The sequence below is a fragment of the Anopheles merus genome, chromosome 2R (genome assembly GCF_017562075.2).
Source record: "Anopheles merus strain MAF chromosome 2R, AmerM5.1, whole genome shotgun sequence".
In the NCBI taxonomy this organism is placed as follows: Eukaryota; Metazoa; Arthropoda; class Insecta; order Diptera; family Culicidae; genus Anopheles; species Anopheles merus.
In genome coordinates this window covers 4,723,542-4,740,230 of record NC_054082.1, presented here as the reverse complement: position 1 = coordinate 4,740,230, position 16,689 = coordinate 4,723,542, and the positions used below count along the sequence as shown (strand labels likewise).

General features: G+C 51.2%; 5 protein-coding genes across 6 annotated transcripts; 2 read left to right on the top strand and 3 right to left on the bottom strand.

The window, feature by feature from the left end:
* Nucleotides 1-1,184: 1,184 nt before the first annotated feature.
* Nucleotides 1,185-2,648, bottom strand: LOC121603748. The gene is made up of 2 exons (XM_041932945.1): nt 2,177-2,648; nt 1,185-2,094 (listed from the first exon to the last, which is right to left on the bottom strand). Exons 1-2 carry the CDS (start codon nt 2,550-2,552, stop codon nt 1,340-1,342), a joined length of 1,131 nt encoding a protein of 376 aa, XP_041788879.1. The 5' UTR covers nt 2,553-2,648; the 3' UTR covers nt 1,185-1,339.
* A 231-nt stretch (nt 2,649-2,879) lies between these two features.
* Nucleotides 2,880-10,023, top strand: LOC121603749. 2 transcript variants are annotated; one of them, XM_041932948.1, is made up of 4 exons: nt 2,880-3,769; nt 4,264-5,287; nt 5,634-5,849; nt 5,945-10,023. In XM_041932948.1, exons 3-4 carry the CDS (start codon nt 5,661-5,663, stop codon nt 6,671-6,673), a joined length of 918 nt encoding a protein of 305 aa, XP_041788882.1. In that variant the 5' UTR covers nt 2,880-3,769; nt 4,264-5,287; nt 5,634-5,660; the 3' UTR covers nt 6,674-10,023. The 2 variants fall into 2 exon arrangements, with proteins under 2 accessions (XP_041788882.1, XP_041788881.1); XM_041932947.1 differs by lacking the exon at nt 4,264-5,287 and having other exon boundaries at nt 2,881-3,769.
* Nucleotides 10,024-10,412: 389 nt separating this feature from the next.
* LOC121603747 (TRAF3-interacting protein 1) lies at nt 10,413-13,459 on the bottom strand. The gene is made up of 5 exons (XM_041932944.1): nt 13,320-13,459; nt 13,093-13,210; nt 11,159-12,588; nt 10,869-11,071; nt 10,413-10,771 (listed from the first exon to the last, which is right to left on the bottom strand). Exons 1-5 carry the CDS (start codon nt 13,452-13,454, stop codon nt 10,621-10,623), a joined length of 2,037 nt encoding a protein of 678 aa, XP_041788878.1. The 5' UTR covers nt 13,455-13,459; the 3' UTR covers nt 10,413-10,620.
* Nucleotides 13,460-13,854: 395 nt separating this feature from the next.
* Nucleotides 13,855-14,721, bottom strand: LOC121603750 (UPF0547 protein C16orf87-like). The gene is made up of 3 exons (XM_041932949.1): nt 14,328-14,721; nt 14,107-14,258; nt 13,855-14,040 (listed from the first exon to the last, which is right to left on the bottom strand). The coding sequence occupies exons 1-3, from the start codon at nt 14,628-14,630 to the stop codon at nt 13,953-13,955; spliced, it is 543 nt and encodes a 180-aa protein (XP_041788883.1). The 5' UTR covers nt 14,631-14,721; the 3' UTR covers nt 13,855-13,952.
* A 633-nt stretch (nt 14,722-15,354) lies between these two features.
* Nucleotides 15,355-16,666, top strand: LOC121590413 (formylglycine-generating enzyme). The gene has a single exon (XM_041910075.1). It carries the CDS (start codon nt 15,402-15,404, stop codon nt 16,479-16,481), a length of 1,080 nt encoding a protein of 359 aa, XP_041766009.1. The 5' UTR covers nt 15,355-15,401; the 3' UTR covers nt 16,482-16,666.
* The last annotated feature ends 23 nt before the right edge of the window (nt 16,667-16,689 follow it).

The following is a 16,689-nucleotide window of genomic DNA, read 5'->3' as shown; positions in this document are numbered from 1 at the left end:
CGAAAATACACTCCCAGTATCGCGAACAAAGGACATTCGCTCGTGTGTGTGTTTTTTTCTTCCTTTTCAGGACACTCTCAGGAGCTAAGAAATTCCCAAAACAGGGCACAGTTGCTCCGCCATGTCACACCAACACACACACACACACACACACACAGTGAAACGGATACTCCTGGCACGTGGTGCAATGAACTTCTTTTTTTTTTTTTTGGTTCCTCGTTTAGCGGTTCCACGAAACAAGTAGGCGCATTACGGGCTCGCCGGCGTTTGTTTTGCTGACTGGCACACACCACACATTGCTTTCTGGTATGCTAGGCTCACACACACTCACGCACTCTCGTTCTTTTTTCCCCTGTGCAGGTGGGTGGCGGATGCACGCGATTGCAATGGTCCCCGGACAGTGACGATGCGGAGCTCGGGCCGTCCGTGTCCGACCGCTTTGACTACTTTTTGTAAACAACACCGTGTTGTGGCCTGCCGTCGGTATCAACTCACGGTGAGGGACCCTGTGCACGAGACGCATATTCCCGATCAGATCGTCAATTGAGATGTGATTGCGCTTAAAAGATCCGGTTTGGAGTCGCCAAGTTGCGAAAGCGTCACAGCAAATATGTAAAAATTAAACATTTTTAAAAACCTTCAAAAACAAAATAAATAGCGACATTTCAGTAAAAATCTTCACCAACACCGGGCTGGATGGCCGACTCGTGTATCGCCACCCTGAGCTCGCTGTCAACGGTCGGGTAACTGTCATCCGTCTGCTGTCACTGCCGCATCCCGGTGAAAATGCCCCACCAATCGGTCGTCCAATGTCAACGGTCCGCGCGAAAAGTTTCACCGAAAATTCAAATTTGGCCGCGGTTTTTGAATTTTTTCGTGGTCTTCGAAAAAGCGACCGTTATTTTCGAAATCGACGCCTGTAAACGGAGTCGAGGGATCCGTCTGACAGCCCGCCCGCCTCGGACCGACTGCACGCACACACACGCAGAGGGATTGAAAACAAAACAAACCCCTCCTCCTGCTCCATTCCCCTCCACCCCCCCCCCCCCCCACCTACTCGATCCATTCTTCACAAAAGCGCCAAACGGCGAATTCGCGGAAGCGACTCGAGAGGACCACCGCGACCGCACACGTCGATGCCTGTGCCGGATTCCTCAAAAAAGCGACTCACGGCTCGTTTTCGTAGAAATTCACATTTTTTTTAAATTCTCAGACCGTTTTTCATCATATCTGCGCGTGCAGCGTGTATCGATAAATTCTTAAAATATTCATAAGTACTCGCAAGTACGTGTTACGGTAAAAATTAGGCGTAGTTCATCCCCCCCCCCCCTACTCTCCCTCAACCGTCCGTTGAACCGAAGGGACTGGCGCGGTCGAGTATGGAGCGCATGTTCCTGATGACGCTTTCGTAGTGCGCCACCCGCTGCTCGAGCTTGCTGAGCTTGCCGACGAAGTGCGCCTTCGGCATCTGCACGTACTCTTCGCCTTTGAAGATGAATTCGCTGATTTTGTCGTCCCGCTCCGTCGGCTGCTGGGCCCCGGCGCTGCTCTCCGCCGGCTCATCTTCCCGCCCTTCAACGGGTTCGTCGTGCGAGTTCGTGGATGACGACACCGGAGATTTCACATTCTTGGGGGCGTTCGGCGCCTCGCCGGCAGCATCTTCCGGCTTGTACCCGTCCGCGTGGTCGTTGTCGACGATCGTCACCTCCGGGTCCGTTTCCGACTGTTTGTGCATGATGTTGCGGAATTGGATCGGCACCAGGCGTATCGTTTTGCCGTTCAGCACCACCGTCTTGCCGGCGGCCTCCCGGTTGGGTGTGATCGCACCGGCAGCAGCGGCGTTCCGCACCTTCACCTTCATCTCCGCTATCTTCGAGGCGACCAGCTTCTGCTTGAGACTGCCGCCGGCCGACGAAACAGCTTCCGGTTTCGGTTCTTCCTTCTGGGGGACTTTCTTCGCATCCGGCACGGTATCCACCTCCTGCAGCTCCTCGGAAGTGCTGGAGCGAACGACGGTCACCGTGGGGGAGCCTAACGCTTCCGTGTCCGTCTCACTGGTCTGCTCCATGTCCGTCGACTCGGCGCCCTCGTTGTCTGTGCAAAAAGAATCAAAATTATTACCGCCCTACACACTCATGGGCCAACGACCACCCGACCCACACCTACTACCACTCACCGTCAAGCGGCCGCGAAGGCACTTTCGCGAGCGTCCCGTCCGACTCCATCTCGTACACTTCGACCGTTCCCTCGGACGCGTCGCAATCCGTCACGATCGACTGGTCGAACGGGTAGGGCACCGCATTGCCCAGCAGCAGCGTCCGTCGCTGGCTGCGGCACAGATAGATGTCGGCAAAGTGGCGCTCGCACAGGTACCGGTACCGCTTGTTCTCGAGCAGCTCGTGCGGCACGCCCGCAAACTTCATCCACGTCTCGCAGCGGTCGAACGGTTTCGGGAAGCCGAAGAACGTGATCCCGGGAGTGGACACCGAGTTGTTGTTGCACCGGAAGTACGCACAGTGTTTGCGATTCACGTTCGCCCGGTACGAGTGCATCTTGGGGTGTGGGCCCGCGCCCTCCGACCACGGCGATGGCGTCCGTGCTGGGTGCGTCGGTTTTGTTTCAATTTTGTTTTGGTAAACAACTCCGCATCCGTCAGGCTGGTACCGGTCGGTGCGCGGTGACATTTGCGCTCGAATAACGTCCCGCTGGGTCGCCAGTTGTCAACGAGCACGGGGGGGAAAACGTAAAAGTAAAACCACAATTGCGTAGCACAGCAAAACTATCGCAATTAGATTAATTCTGCCCCTATTGCCGGATCCAAATGCTGCAAAGTCGCTTCGCTTCGTCACTGCCAAAGCTGCTCCTCTCGCTGTGGTCTGTGAACTGTCAAAAGTAGCTGTCACGGGTGCAGTTGCAACACGCACCCAGCCCATCCTGGCGTTCTACACGCACTTCCAATTTGAATCGCTGGCGGCGGTGGCTTCCCCGAAATCGCAGACCGCAGACACACTCGCGCGAGTGCGCAAACGCAGCAATCGTCGTCGTACCGCGCCGCCGAAGGGATCGCTTGATCGCGACTCGTGCCGAGACTCGCGAGTCGCTTACCGAGAACGTGGAAGTGTGCAGCGGTTTTGGGAGAAATCAAGCAAGAGGGGGGCGATAGTGGTACATCTGTGATGTGACGTTTCTCGCTAACTGCCTCTCTATTATTTCCGGCAAAACGCTTTGTGTGTGCGTGCGTGTGGGGGGAGCTCGGAACCGTTGGCCGCGTTACATTGATGAACGTCCCGAAAAAGTGATCGTTGCGGCACTGCCGTTGATTGGTGATAACGAGACACGAGGCGAGACGTTTGCGTGTTTCGTCACCCCGCGCGCCTTCTCCGTACAGAACGGGAACGGGAACAACAGGGCAGCACCTGCGTGTTATCTGCTTTGTGTGCAAAATTCCAGAAGCGGGACCGCGTCCGTGCTCGGAACTGCATTCCCCGTCGCTGTAAGTTCGTGGTCAAGGCAAACGCTGGATGGTTTACTGGCTGTCATGCGAGTGTGTGTGGCTAGGATAAGCGTGATTTATTGCGGACAATTCAGCACCATCTTCACACACCCCGAAACGGTCCCCTTGCCGTGCTGCAGCAGCTTCCGACGCACACACGCATAGAAACAGCAGAACGAAGCAGGCGGCGGCGATACACGGTGACGGAAAACGATGAGCCTCGAAACCATGAGCGATCTGAGGAAAAAGTACAAAAACTGGAGATCTTACGTGAAGGTAAGGAAAAGGCAAAAAAAAACAACACAAGCACAAAAATCGCTCCTCCTCTTCCTCCTCCTCCTCCTGCTCCCCCCGATCAGCTGTTGGTGTGGTGTTGCTTCATGCACATGCAACCCGGCACCCGGGCGGTCAACGATCCGCAACTCCGGGGGGCATCATCATCATCATCATCGTTAGCCGCAAGCCATCGCACCACGGCTTTGCTGATGTTATGAAATGTCCGCCTGTGTGTGTGTGTGTGTGCACTAATGGTAAACGTGTCGGACACACAACATGCAAAAAAAAGCACACAAAACCGCCCCTCGGAAGGGATTGCGCTAAAGGGTATTTACGAAACGGATTTACCCGTCCGGTGATTTTTCCAAAAAAACACCTCCCCCTTTCCGATTCAGAATGACGTTCGTGCTGGATGAGTCACACGTTCAAGTTTTCCCTGGCACGATCTTGCATGATGATCTCCCATCTTCTCCCTCTTTGATCTATCGTTGTAGGCGCCTTGAATGATCGAAAACGAAATTGGGCATTCGGGTTAATTTCATTCACTGCAACACACGCACACACAGACCATGGCTTTTGTGGCAAATTTTCCATGCCAGCAAATTTTCCACCGTCGATCGCCTGCTGCCTGCCGCCTGCCTGCCAGTCACCAAGTGCGCGTGAGAGAGACCCGCGATCGCGCAAGGTCACGCGGGATGGCCGATATTGCATTACGGCAGACGAAAGTTATTCCGGCGGGTGGCGATTGTTTTTTGCTGTACCGTTGGAAGAAGAGGGGTGGCAAGAGATGGCATGTGTGCGCGATGGAGCGGGAGATGCTTCGTCTCGTGCCGTTATCGCGCTTTGTTGCTGAAGCGACGGCTACGCATTAATTATTTGCCGTGTAACATCGTAACTTCCATCGATCAGCGTTGCTACAGGCGCTCCATCATGCCCCGCAAGTAGCGATTGTTTTCTCTCTCTCTCTCTCTCTCGGTGTGTGCGTATGTATTATCAATTTAAATGGCAGATTAGCCACTTTGTTTGTTTAATTAGTGTCAAATTAGCGCCCTTATCGAGCTGTCTAAATATGCGTGCAACGTTTTTTTTCTCTCCTTTACATTTAAAACTGTCTTATCATAGCGACCCGGACACCACATACGTCTCTAATCGTTGTTCCACACAACCACACACAAGGCACTTATCATTCCGTGCGCTCTGTGCCGTGTACGTGTGTGGCCGCCTTTGTTTTCGTTTGCTCGTGTGTTTTTGTGCAATTGCTTTCGGGCGTGTTTAGAAGGGTTCGTTCGCCACTTGAAGCCGCGTTGCCGATGAGAGTTGCGATTTCATCTGCGCCAGAGCAGCTGTCAATTCTGCCCTCGGTGTCGGTAGGAGGGAGGAGGGCAAAAAGGGTCGAAGCTGGTGAAAGCAGCAAGCAGCGCTCACTGTATTTTTCTGTCAGCATATTGGAAAGAATATCGCGGATTAAGTGGTCTCTGGTTGGGAAAATGGTCTAGCAGTTGGGTGGTGCTTTGAACGGTAAAGCTGCAAGGGTGTTACGGATTGCTCCGCGCACACACAAACACACCCAGCGTACCGAAGTCGTGGCAGGTGGTCCGATTTGCTCGCTGGCTGACTGGCGGGCTCATTCACTGCAAGGGCTCATTCTGTTGAAAAACTGGTCGTAACCAACATCTCCCCCACCTCCCGCGAAACGCTCGAAATAGAACCCCGAGGAGGAGGAGACTAGGAGAAGGAGCCCGATTGCTGTGTTTTGTGTGTGTGTGTGATGTGCTACTAATTTGTTTCTCTCTCTTTTCCCAACTTCCCGTGCTCACCCCGTGTGTGTTTATGTGTGTGTGTTTAATTGGTGCGCGGGCCACAGTTTGTAAAGCTAGTGTCGGACGCCGGAATGGAAGATGAAACCATGTTTGGCGAGAAGCAATCGATACGGGACTCGGCCCGCTCGCTCAAGAAGTACGGCAGCATATCCGGCGGAAGCCGCAGCCCGGCCGCCCTGCAGCCGACCGACGCACTGATACGGCACGACGTCGAGCGGACCGACACCCTGCAGGGTCTTGCCCTGAAGTACGGATGTAGTGTGAGTATCGGTCCATAATTAGAGAACACCCGTCCACTCTCCATCACTTGCTTAGCTTCAGCGCTTCATCGCCTTCCTTCCCGTTTCCTTTCCAGATGGAACAAATTAGGCGAGTAAATAGGTTACTGCCCACGGATACCATCTTCCTGCGGCCGTTCCTGATGGTACCGGTGGCGAAAGATTCACCCCACTATCCTAAGGACCCGGAAGCAATCATACGTCCAAATGCGCTGACCAGCGCCAGCCGGATGCCGTCCGGGGGAAGTGCTAGCACCAGCAGCAGCATCATTAGCAACAACAACAACAACAGTATCAGCTCGGACGGTAACGGATACTCGATGGGCGACGAATCGCCGCTCGTCTCGCCCGAGGAGGAAAGTCGCAAGAATCTGGAAGAGTTTCTCGGCAAAATCGACAGCTCGATCGCGTCCACCCGGAAGTGCATTGCGGAGGTGCAGCGAAACAGCGACTTTGTCACGAGCAGCCAGAGCGACGACAATCTGTTCTTCTCGTCCTCGTCCGGCGGGGTCGGCAGTGGGAGCGGCAGCAGTGGGTACTACTCCAAACCGCGTGCCTATTCGAACGCATCGTCCTCGTCGTCGATCTCGTCCTACCAGCAGTACCACTATCACGTACCCGGCAACAGTGCGCAGCATGTCGGCGCGGGTGGTAGCGGAGCGAACAGCCACCACCACAAGCGCCAGAGCTCCTCTGGCAGTGCGGCGTCCGATACGAACCAGCTGATCGTGATGACGCAGGGCAAGCGGGTGCAAAGTTCCCTCCAGAAGCTGGAGCGCCAGCAGGACGAGCTGTTCGAGTTGTAGCATCAATCGCGGCAAGGATATGCTCGTACCGCTAGCGGAAGGAAGGTGCTGCTGCTCGCACCGAGCACCGAGAGCTGGACGACGACCGACGCTCTGGAAGACGCTGGAGACGCTGGAGACGAGGATTGGGAAAGCAGTGCAGCAGAGACGGAAGGTGCGTTAGAGACACAAGCTCTAATGCTGGTACCTTCGCGAAGGTACAACGGTGGCATCGCTACATCACAACACCATTATCGACATCACTATCTTACTCAGCGGTATGTACGGCATAGATATACGTTCCATGTGCAGCTGCAAACCATCGGCGCTAGCTTAAAGGGCAAGCTGGGCAGTATCGTTGGGGTGCTGATCAATCGAGCGCGTCGCACCGGAGGGAGAGACGTTCTGCTGCCGGCGCCCATCATCCCACACACTACCATCGGAGATACCAATCTTTAATTATTGGGCCTAGGATACAATGTTACTCCTTTTGGGCATCGATCTTCATCATCATCACGCAACATATGAACGCACCCTTTTGCGCACCAGGTGACGCCGAAGGACACATACACTGTGCTAATTTTGTCTTGCGGCAACCGATCACGATCGTTTTTCGGATGGGTTAAGCATATATTTATCCAACTAGCTTTACAGTTCCACTCAACCTAGGGACTATGGGTGCTAGGACGAGTCGCGCCGCACACGTTCGTGCTCGATGTATTATTACCCATTTTCATCATTACTCTATGTGCCTTCATCCACGCAATCCCATACAAAGTGGTTGAGCAAATTGTGCCCCCCCTCCCCCTCTCCCCTTATCATCCATCCCCATGCCACCTCGTGGGTGCTGCTGCGGCACGATAAGTGCGGTATCAAACAGTGTATTTTTGATGTGGACGAGAGAGCTTAGTTTGTCCCATCTTTTTGGAGCACATCCGCATGCTCTCGGCACAGACGTGCACATAACAGTATTGCAGCAGGATTGTTAGAAACCGACCGCTTGGGAAGCTCTAGGTGCAAATGAGTGTTGATTTAATTCAACACCGATCGCGGGAAGGCGTCGCGGAAGGGAACAAACACACAAAGGATGTATGCAACAGTTTAAACAATCTGACCGAAAGGTGCTACGAGAGAATGATATCGTTATTAGTATAGCATGTAGACATACACACATCATACACCCTTAATCATTGCTTCATTGCACATCCAGAAGTTATCAACTGTTTTTTGAAGATAAGCCTCTGGTTGCTGGATGGTACGGTGTACGGTGCGAAGGGCGCCCGCGCGACGGTGACAGCACGCTGTAAATGACATTAAATAGGTCGCCTTTGTCACTGGTGTCTGCGAAGAAAGTGTGATAATTCCACTTCGTCAGCTGGACCACTGCGTTCACCCGCTGCGCAATCGTGCCGACCACTTGAGAAGAGCACGCAGTGTTGTGAGGGTATGACGCAGACAAACACGCTATCGAATGGACAGTGGTAGAAGGTAGCGTCATTTTGAACGCCGTTGTCCCGATACACCCGTTAGCGACAAACCGCAGAATTGCGCGGCTTTTAAATTGTGTTTCTATTTTCATCTCAAGCGCTTTTGTGATCGCTTGTGATCGGAATAAGGGAGCTTGGGAGGGATTGTGGGTGTTAATTGCATCCACAATCCGGCACCTGGATCCGGTGCCAGTCAGTCTGTTTGTCGCGTTTTTTTTTGCCTTTTGTGCAGCTCATCATGCGAATTGGGATGGAGATTACATTTGCACCTGCCCTGCGGGATAGTTAAAACTTCAATTCACTCATGTATTTTTCGAACAAGTTATGTTTTAAGCAATGTTGTAGCTATAGTAGTTGTATGGGGGCCTCATTTCCATAACGCTCATCAATACATATCGTCGCGAGAAAAGAGATTCCCTCCGTTTTCGCAGTTACTCGTGTGGAAAGTGTGGAAGAGTGGATCGACCACTATACCAACAATTCACATGCACTAACCAAATTTCATCAAGTTCAAATCCAACTGGCTAACCAAAATGCGAATCAAACCACTTACAAATAGAAATTCTTGTTCACTGTTGAAGTAGAGCAAATCAATCGCGTTAGGTACTTCCTCAGTAAGAGATTATTTAAAGGAGAGTGGGTGAAATAGTTAAATTTTGCTTATGTTGCATGAAACATGGCAATTGCCAGCGCGTTGCCGTCGAAAAAGGCATGCTAGTGTGTATCAAAATCATCTGATTGCGTTCGACTTTCTTATGTAAAATGTATGTAGGATGCTTCAAACGAACAAAGTGGGTGAGGTTGTACGCGTATGGGTGTAAATCGAAAGCGAAACAAAAGCAAAAGTTGTAAGATTCTAAATTTTGATTGTAGAGTTTATTTTCGATTGTCGATCAAAAGACGCTAATAGTGTGAAATTCCTTGAACAATGTGAATCTAAATTTGCTTTACCGCTTTTGCTAATGTAAAGCAAGCCCATTTCTATTTTATTATAATTAATTTGTATTTTATATTAATTTTGAAAGCGCGGAGAAACAGAGAGAGAGCGAACAAGATAAACAATCAAACCGTAATAAATGGAAAACAGCCCCACAAACTGTGAACAATGAGTTTAAAGCTAGGTTCAAAATTGTGATATCATTTATCTAAATGCGTTAAGGAAATTATGTATAAGCCTTCTCCCTTCTTTCCCAATTATTCTCTCCTTATATCTCTTGCCTAATTTATGCTGCCGAACCTAGGCAACTAGCAAAATCATAATCCAACCGAATCAAACCGAAACGAATTAGCCAAGCAAACGAAACCAAAATTGAATGTAATTGTAAACACGCAAAGATGCAAACTTTTACTGTGTATTATTCCATTACCATCCCCAAGCCCACGTGGAAAAATGTTTAATGAAAACGCAAAACTAATCTGTAATTGCTGTTTGACGGACACACACAGCTTTGGGAAGAAGCTTGGTAGGAAATTCCTCCCGCGTTCCTTCTCCTTCTCGTTGCCCACGCTTTATCCCACGTAGCTTCATTTGTGTTCTCGCGCCATGTACATAGTAGAGGCACGCAAAGGTGAGATTCACCAAACACAAATACACAATCACACAGACCTATTTTGATGAGCAATCGAGAGCAGTTCCCAGGGTTTTTGGTAGTTTGTCGCGTGTCGCCGTGCAGTAGCTAGCAAGAAGTAAAAAGGCACCACACCACACTATCTTATGCACAGAGGCGTTATAACATACCCGGTTGGTTAAAACCCCCTCCTATTGCTGCAACTTAGCGTGCGCGCGCGCGCGAAAAACGAGAAGAAAACGAGAGCCTTAGCCGTGTAAATGTGTGTATGATAGTAACTGTAATCTTAAATGGCAGACCGTCTATCGTGTCGCTATAAAAAAGAGCGTGAAAGGAATTGGTGGGAACGAACCCCCCGGGAAACACTTTAACAAAAAGAAAGTGCTTGGTGTGTGTGTGTATATAATGTGGACATTTACAAACAACTGGCTGTAAAGTAAAGAAAGCGAATGGTAAAAAATACTAGAAAAGTGAGGCTGTTGCAGCCGTTATTAGCGAGTCGCGTGAGAGAGGCGAGGAGCAGGATTAAGTATATACACTAACTCGATGAGCGGTTATTGCGATAAAAGAAAACGGAAAACGGAAGGGGGAGGAAATACGGTGAGGAAACACAAAAGTAAACGAAATAAAGTATATCTATATCATGTTTAACCAAACACACAACACAACAAAACCTATCTCGGACACTCTGCGGACAAGATTCGGTTCAAGGGCGTGCTGGACACACTAATGTATTTCGTCCAAATTTTCCAGTTTGATTTGTTAAGAAGAGGACACTTGTGGTGGTGGAGTTGAACAGTAAAAAGAAAATCCGTGAAAACGTGTTGCAAAACAACGATCGCTCGCGCTCTCATCCCCCCCATCATCCCTGTCCTCGCATGATCGTGGAGGAGACGTTAGGGCGATCGTTTTGCTAAATTTCCGTCATGTACAGCCGCTCGATCTTGGCCTCGTTCTGCAGTATGTTGGCCCGCGTGGTGTCGATCATGTCGCGGTACTCTTTGATGTTGACTTCGATTTGCGACAACTGCTGTTTGAGCGGTTCGATGGCGTTCTCCGTGGCACTGCAATTAGCACGTTCGAAAACGAGTCGATTTACGATTGGGAGATCACGCCACAATCATCCTCACCTCACCCGCGAATGATCAACGGAGTACGTACCTTCGCTCCTTGTTTAGCTCCACCATGGATTGGGTGTAGATCTGTTGCCAGCTGGCCAGCTCACGCTCCATCGAATCGATGTCCTCCTGGATGAAATCCATCAACTTCCCGAGCGGATTAACGGAGCGCGTCAGCTTCTGGATGGATTCACGCAGCGACTCCATCTGTCTGGCGGACGATTGCCGCTGCCCGGCGGTCCATTCCTGGAGAAAGGGAGAAGGTTAACCAAACTTAACCGGTTAGCACTAAGGAAACGTTGAGAAAGCTCTGTTGCACATGCAAGCTACTACCATATCCGCCTTCCTTAGCAGCTCGCTGTCCGTGCCGGTGTGTGTGGAGAACTCCTTCTGCGTTTCCAGTATCTGCTGCACCAGATGGCCCTGCTGCTCCTCCTGCTCGGCGGACTGCAGCAGTGCCGTCTCGTCGGCCGCTCCGCCCGGCGATTCGCCCGCCCTGCCGTACACGAGCCCTTCGGACACGGTGGTCGGATCCTCGATCACGATCAAGTTCTCCCCATCGTCGTCCAGCAGCTCGCTGTTGAACACTTCCATCTTTACGTTGATTTCGCCCAGCTTTTGCGTCTCGTTCGGCTGCAGTATGACCTCGACGTTCTTTTCTTTCCGGCGCGGCGCACCGGGCCGGGCCGACGGTGGCCTCACGCTCGGCGGTCTCAAGCTGGTCCGTGGTCTCATCACCGTCTCGACCGACTGCTGGCGATGCATCGGAGGTTTCACTGCGGACGCTTTCGACTCAACCGGTGCCGCAACTGTTACCGTAACTTCTGCCATCCGCTGCTGGGACGACCCGTCCGAGGTGGCAGCTACGTCATCCGGCCCGGCCAGTGCATCCTGCCCGACCAGTGCACCGTTGCTGTCCTGTCTGCTGAGCGAGCTTTGCAGCCCATTAAACTGGTTCATCTCCGAGAGGGCGTTGTTTTCGCTAGGCGTTAAGCTGTTTTGCTTTTTCAGTGACGATCGTCGGCTGCTGCTGTTGCTGCCGGGCTGCTGTCTGCGCTTCTCGTGCTCCTCCTCACCCGATGCCTCACCATTGGCGTCGGACAGTGTCACCGGCTCGCCGAACTCTTTGATTGAATCTCTTCGCTTCCGGCTTTCCGGGGCATTTCCACCGTTTACCATCGATTCGGTGCCGTTCGCTGTCGCTTCCGGTCGCGCTGGTGTCACCTTTTCCGGCACAGCCGGTGGTTGCGGTTCCTCCGGGATGGAGGAGATACGTTTGACCGTTTTCTCTTTCTCCTTTCCTTTGCTCGGTTTGTCGCTCTTCTTTTTGGCGGAATCGTTAGGCTGCACTTTTGTACCATTTTGTTTCGTTTTTGCCTTTTCCACCTGCTTAACGGTTGTGCCATTCTTAAGCACTTCCTTTTCCTTCATTTTACCATTCTTATCCTTTCGTCTTGGATCCACCGCTGTTGCTTCATTCTCTTTAGGCTTTTCTTTCACCCTTTCTTGTTTGGATTTTTTACCTTCCTCGCGTGTTTCCCCTTTGGTGCCATTTGTTTCCGGCCCGGCGTTCGGGCCAGAGCCATTGACTCCATTGGTCGTTGTTGGATTGTCGCCTAAATAGTGTCGCACTATTTCGGTTGTGCTTAGTTTCTCCTCCAATATGCTTGCCAGCGCCTGCAGCAACTCGTTGGTACGTTCCGGTTCCAGCCCGGCAACAATTTTCGAAGGACGAACTTTTAGCTCACGGCCAGTTATCAATTCTATTGAACGGGAAATTGAAAAAAGATCGTTATGTACCATGAGGTGCATTTTGTTTTTAAATTTCAAAGCAAAGTGTCCCCATTTTCGCTGGAAATTGTCATGTCCGTAGTCATACAAAAACATTAAGCAAATAAAAAACAAGTTTTGATTTCAAATATTGATAAGCCCGGCAGGATGACGAATCAGAAAAACAACTACAGAGCCAAAAACAGTCCGAATGGAAAATCAATAATCGCCCACCACGGCTGACCACCGGCCGGACAGGTCATCGTGGTTTGAGGTCTAGGCAAGGTCATCGAAATGGAAAGGCTTTGGACGTGGACGAGCGTAGCACGTGCATTGTGAAACTCTCGTCGCCCGAAACTAGAGCCCCCATCTTGTGGCCCGTTATCCGTTGCGAACGCCAACAGCGTGTCTCTATGTCAACAAGGACGAACCCCAAACCTTTTGCTGATTGACGCCAAATAAACAACGACGCTCTGCCATTCACACTCCATACTTACTAACGACATCGATGAGCTTCTGTAGGAACGCCATTTTCGAGTCCCGATCCTTAATGTTGTCCGAGTTCAGTTCGTCCGCCGTGTACAGCCCGTCCAGCGATCCATGCTCCCGAATGATCTGTTACCCCGGAGAATGGGGTAAGGATAAAACGGAAATTCCGTCGCAGGTTACTACGACTGAACTATACACCAGCAACCGGCAATATCGATCGTGGCAATTTACATACCGCGTGCACAATGTCGTGAAGAAACCGGAACGGTGGTTTTCGTAGCAACTTTTCCGTCAGCGCGGGTCGCTTCACAAACTTGCCGAGGGAACTTTGGGTTCTTTTCAAAACGGTCGCATCCAGCTCGGATGCCATTTTCAACTGAATCGCTTTTCACTATCGCTCGTTGCACGTTATCAGTATGGTGGTGAAGGTATGCTTGCACATTGCTCGTACAATCAATGGATCAATGATGATGTACTACCTGCAACCACCGAGGAGGTACTCGATGGCCCGACGGAACACGACTGACCCACTTTTGGGGGATATTCTTGGACAGAGCAGCTCGCTCGACGGCAAATACACACGGATAGCGGAATAACAAAGCGAGAACCGAAGGTGTTTGGGCTGGGAAAATGTTATTCTTGATGTTGTAGACCTATCATCGCCATGGCAACGGCTGACGTACGGTGTAGTCACCACGGACAGGGCGCAACCGTTTGGACAAGGACGCAAGCAGCTGCCACGAACGCAGCCAGTGGGTGTCAATCCGGTAAGCAGACAGATACAAACTACGCCTTAATTTACAATGGAAAAGAGTTATATTTAGTGAGACTTAATCTAACGACGGATTTACAGCGTGGTGTATGTCTGCTAGGGTTGCGTCCACACGACGGAACCGATTTTACGATTAATTTCCGATAAAATTATAGCGGCTACTTCCTGCTTGTCGAGCGGCAGTCTGGAAAGAAGGAAAAACATCAAAATGAGTGTTCCGATAGTTTTGCATAGTTTTCGCTTTGCGTACTTTGCAGCCAGATCCCCGCCACCGTCGATCTCTTCCTTCTTCGCCCGACGGTTCGCGTGCCGGTTGGCTCTTGCTGCCTGCGTATCCTTGGCCGTTATCAGTTGCGTTTGCTTAGCATCTTTCCCTTTGAAAAGGGACGATTTTGAGGATTTCTGTTAGACAAAGCAGGGAGCAGAATTTAGTGCGAGTACGCTCGGGACCGACATTCCCCCGGTTCAAACCTTCGTTTTCTTCTTCTTCTTCTCGTACTGCAGGGAGTCGTAGTAGTTGGGCTTTTCGCGCCGGACCCGGCTGGTCCGGCGGCGCTGCACCTGCCCGGAGCCCTTGCGCCCATCGCTCGAGCTGGCGGACGCTGCTTGGGCCGCCTTCCGCTTGCCCGCTTTGGTGCGGGACGGCGGCTCGTACACGGCCGCGCTGGACTGCCGCATGCTGAACACGTGGCCGCAGGAACATTTCTTCGACGCAATCGCCACCTGCACCTCACACTCTGGACAATGTTTGGTAATCATTCGAGTTTTTACCATGTTCCAGTGGCCGCCCCGAAAAGAAATAGTCCTCCTTCCATTCGCTTGAATGGACGCCTGACAGCTACTGCTGCTGTTGGTGGTTTCGTAAACATCAACAAACAACAACGCGGACCAGAGTGACCAGAAATACCGATGTATCTGTATTCCTACCGATTCACAGATGACCATCCTAAAACAGCTGATTTTTTCATTCATCCTACCGATAATCACAGGCTTTCTCATAATACTGACCGAAAAGTCATAAAGGCATTCCCCAAATGATTTAATGCAATAAACTCCATATGAAATATGGAAATCACTAGTGATCAGAACCAGAAGTTCAGCACTGACAACTAAGACCCGTGTCTGTAATTCATGAGATGCGATGAAATTGGACGCACTGGCCATACAAATTGAAATTCCTACCGAAAACTACCGATAAAATGACAATGCTCCTATAGAAAACCAAAAAAAAATCTGGTCACACTGACGCGGACGCTGCAAAAACGTTGCGTATTTATATTAAACGGTTCACTACTTGAACGGTTCGTTGCAATTTTGCGATTTTCTTTTTCCGTTTTTTTCTCTAAATTTATCGAATAATATGTAAAAACAGAGATATTTTCGACTAATTAGGCCCTTGATAAATAAAAACATGCTAATTAGAAATAATAAACAGAGTACACAACGATTGTGTCATCTTGGACAACAATTCCTCCAACAATGCAAGAAAACAGCTGATCGTAGGCTGCATTTGTTGTCAAACTGCACTCTTCTCGCCGCAGCAGAATGGAGCAAACGAATCGGTGTGGCCTGTTTTTCTTATTTTTAAGCTGCAGTTTAGTGTTTAAGCTCACAAACGGTGACTGTGGATGCAACAAGCTGAAACGCAATGCGGAGGGCGAAGAGCAGCCCAAGGAACGCGTCATCTTCCCGGCCGATGCAACACAACACTCCCCCTCCGATGGGGCGGACCGTCGTCCGGAGAGCTTGCTCGATCTGGTGGAACATTCCAAGCGGTTCGAAGACATGAGCCTTATCCCAGGAGGTGAATATGTAATCGGCACGAATGAACCTATCTTCGTTAAGGATCGCGAATCACCGGCCCGGCCCGCGACGATCCGCGACTTTTACCTGGACCAGTACGAAGTCTCCAACGCACAGTTCAAGGCATTCGTCGACCAGACGGGCTACGTCACGGAGGCGGAAAAGTTTGGCGACAGCTTCGTCTTCCAGCAACTGCTCAGCGAAGCGGTGCGACAGCAGTACGAAGATTTCCGCGTTGCGGCGGCGCCCTGGTGGTACAAGGTACGCGGAGCCTCCTGGCAGCATCCGGAAGGTGATGTGTCACGTGATATAAGCGACCGATTGGACCACCCGGTGGTGCACGTGTCCTGGAACGATGCGGTCGCGTACTGCGCCTGGAAAGGGAAGCGCCTGCCGACGGAAGCGGAGTGGGAAGCGGCCTGCCGGGGCGGTCGCAAGCAGAAGCTGTTCCCCTGGGGCAACAAGCTGATGCCGAAGGAGCGGCACATGATGAACATATGGCAGGGCGAGTTCCCGGACAGCAATCTGAGGGAGGATGGCTACGAGACCACCTGCCCGGTGACGTCCTTCCGCCAGAACCCGTTCGAGCTGTACAACATCGTTGGCAACGTGTGGGAGTGGACGGCGGATCTGTGGGACGCGAAGGATGCGGCCATCGAGCGCAAGCCGGGCAGCGATCCACCGAATCGGGTGAAAAAGGGCGGCTCGTACTTGTGCCACGAATCGTACTGCTATCGCTATCGCTGTGCCGCTCGATCGCAGAACACCGAGGACAGTTCGGCGGGCAATCTGGGCTTCCGGTGCGCTGCCGATGCTAACTGAATGGAGCGGATCCTACTCCTTCTTTGTGATAATCTCAACGGACACTTCCTGCGGGAAGACTATCAATAACGACGCATTTTTTTACTATTTAAAGGACACAAAGTCACTGCGAAATAAATGGCACCTTATTCAAACTACAACTAGACACATTTCTCCTGTCCTGTAGCGATCTACCACGATCGAGCTGGGAGAAATTAGCATTTTTCGA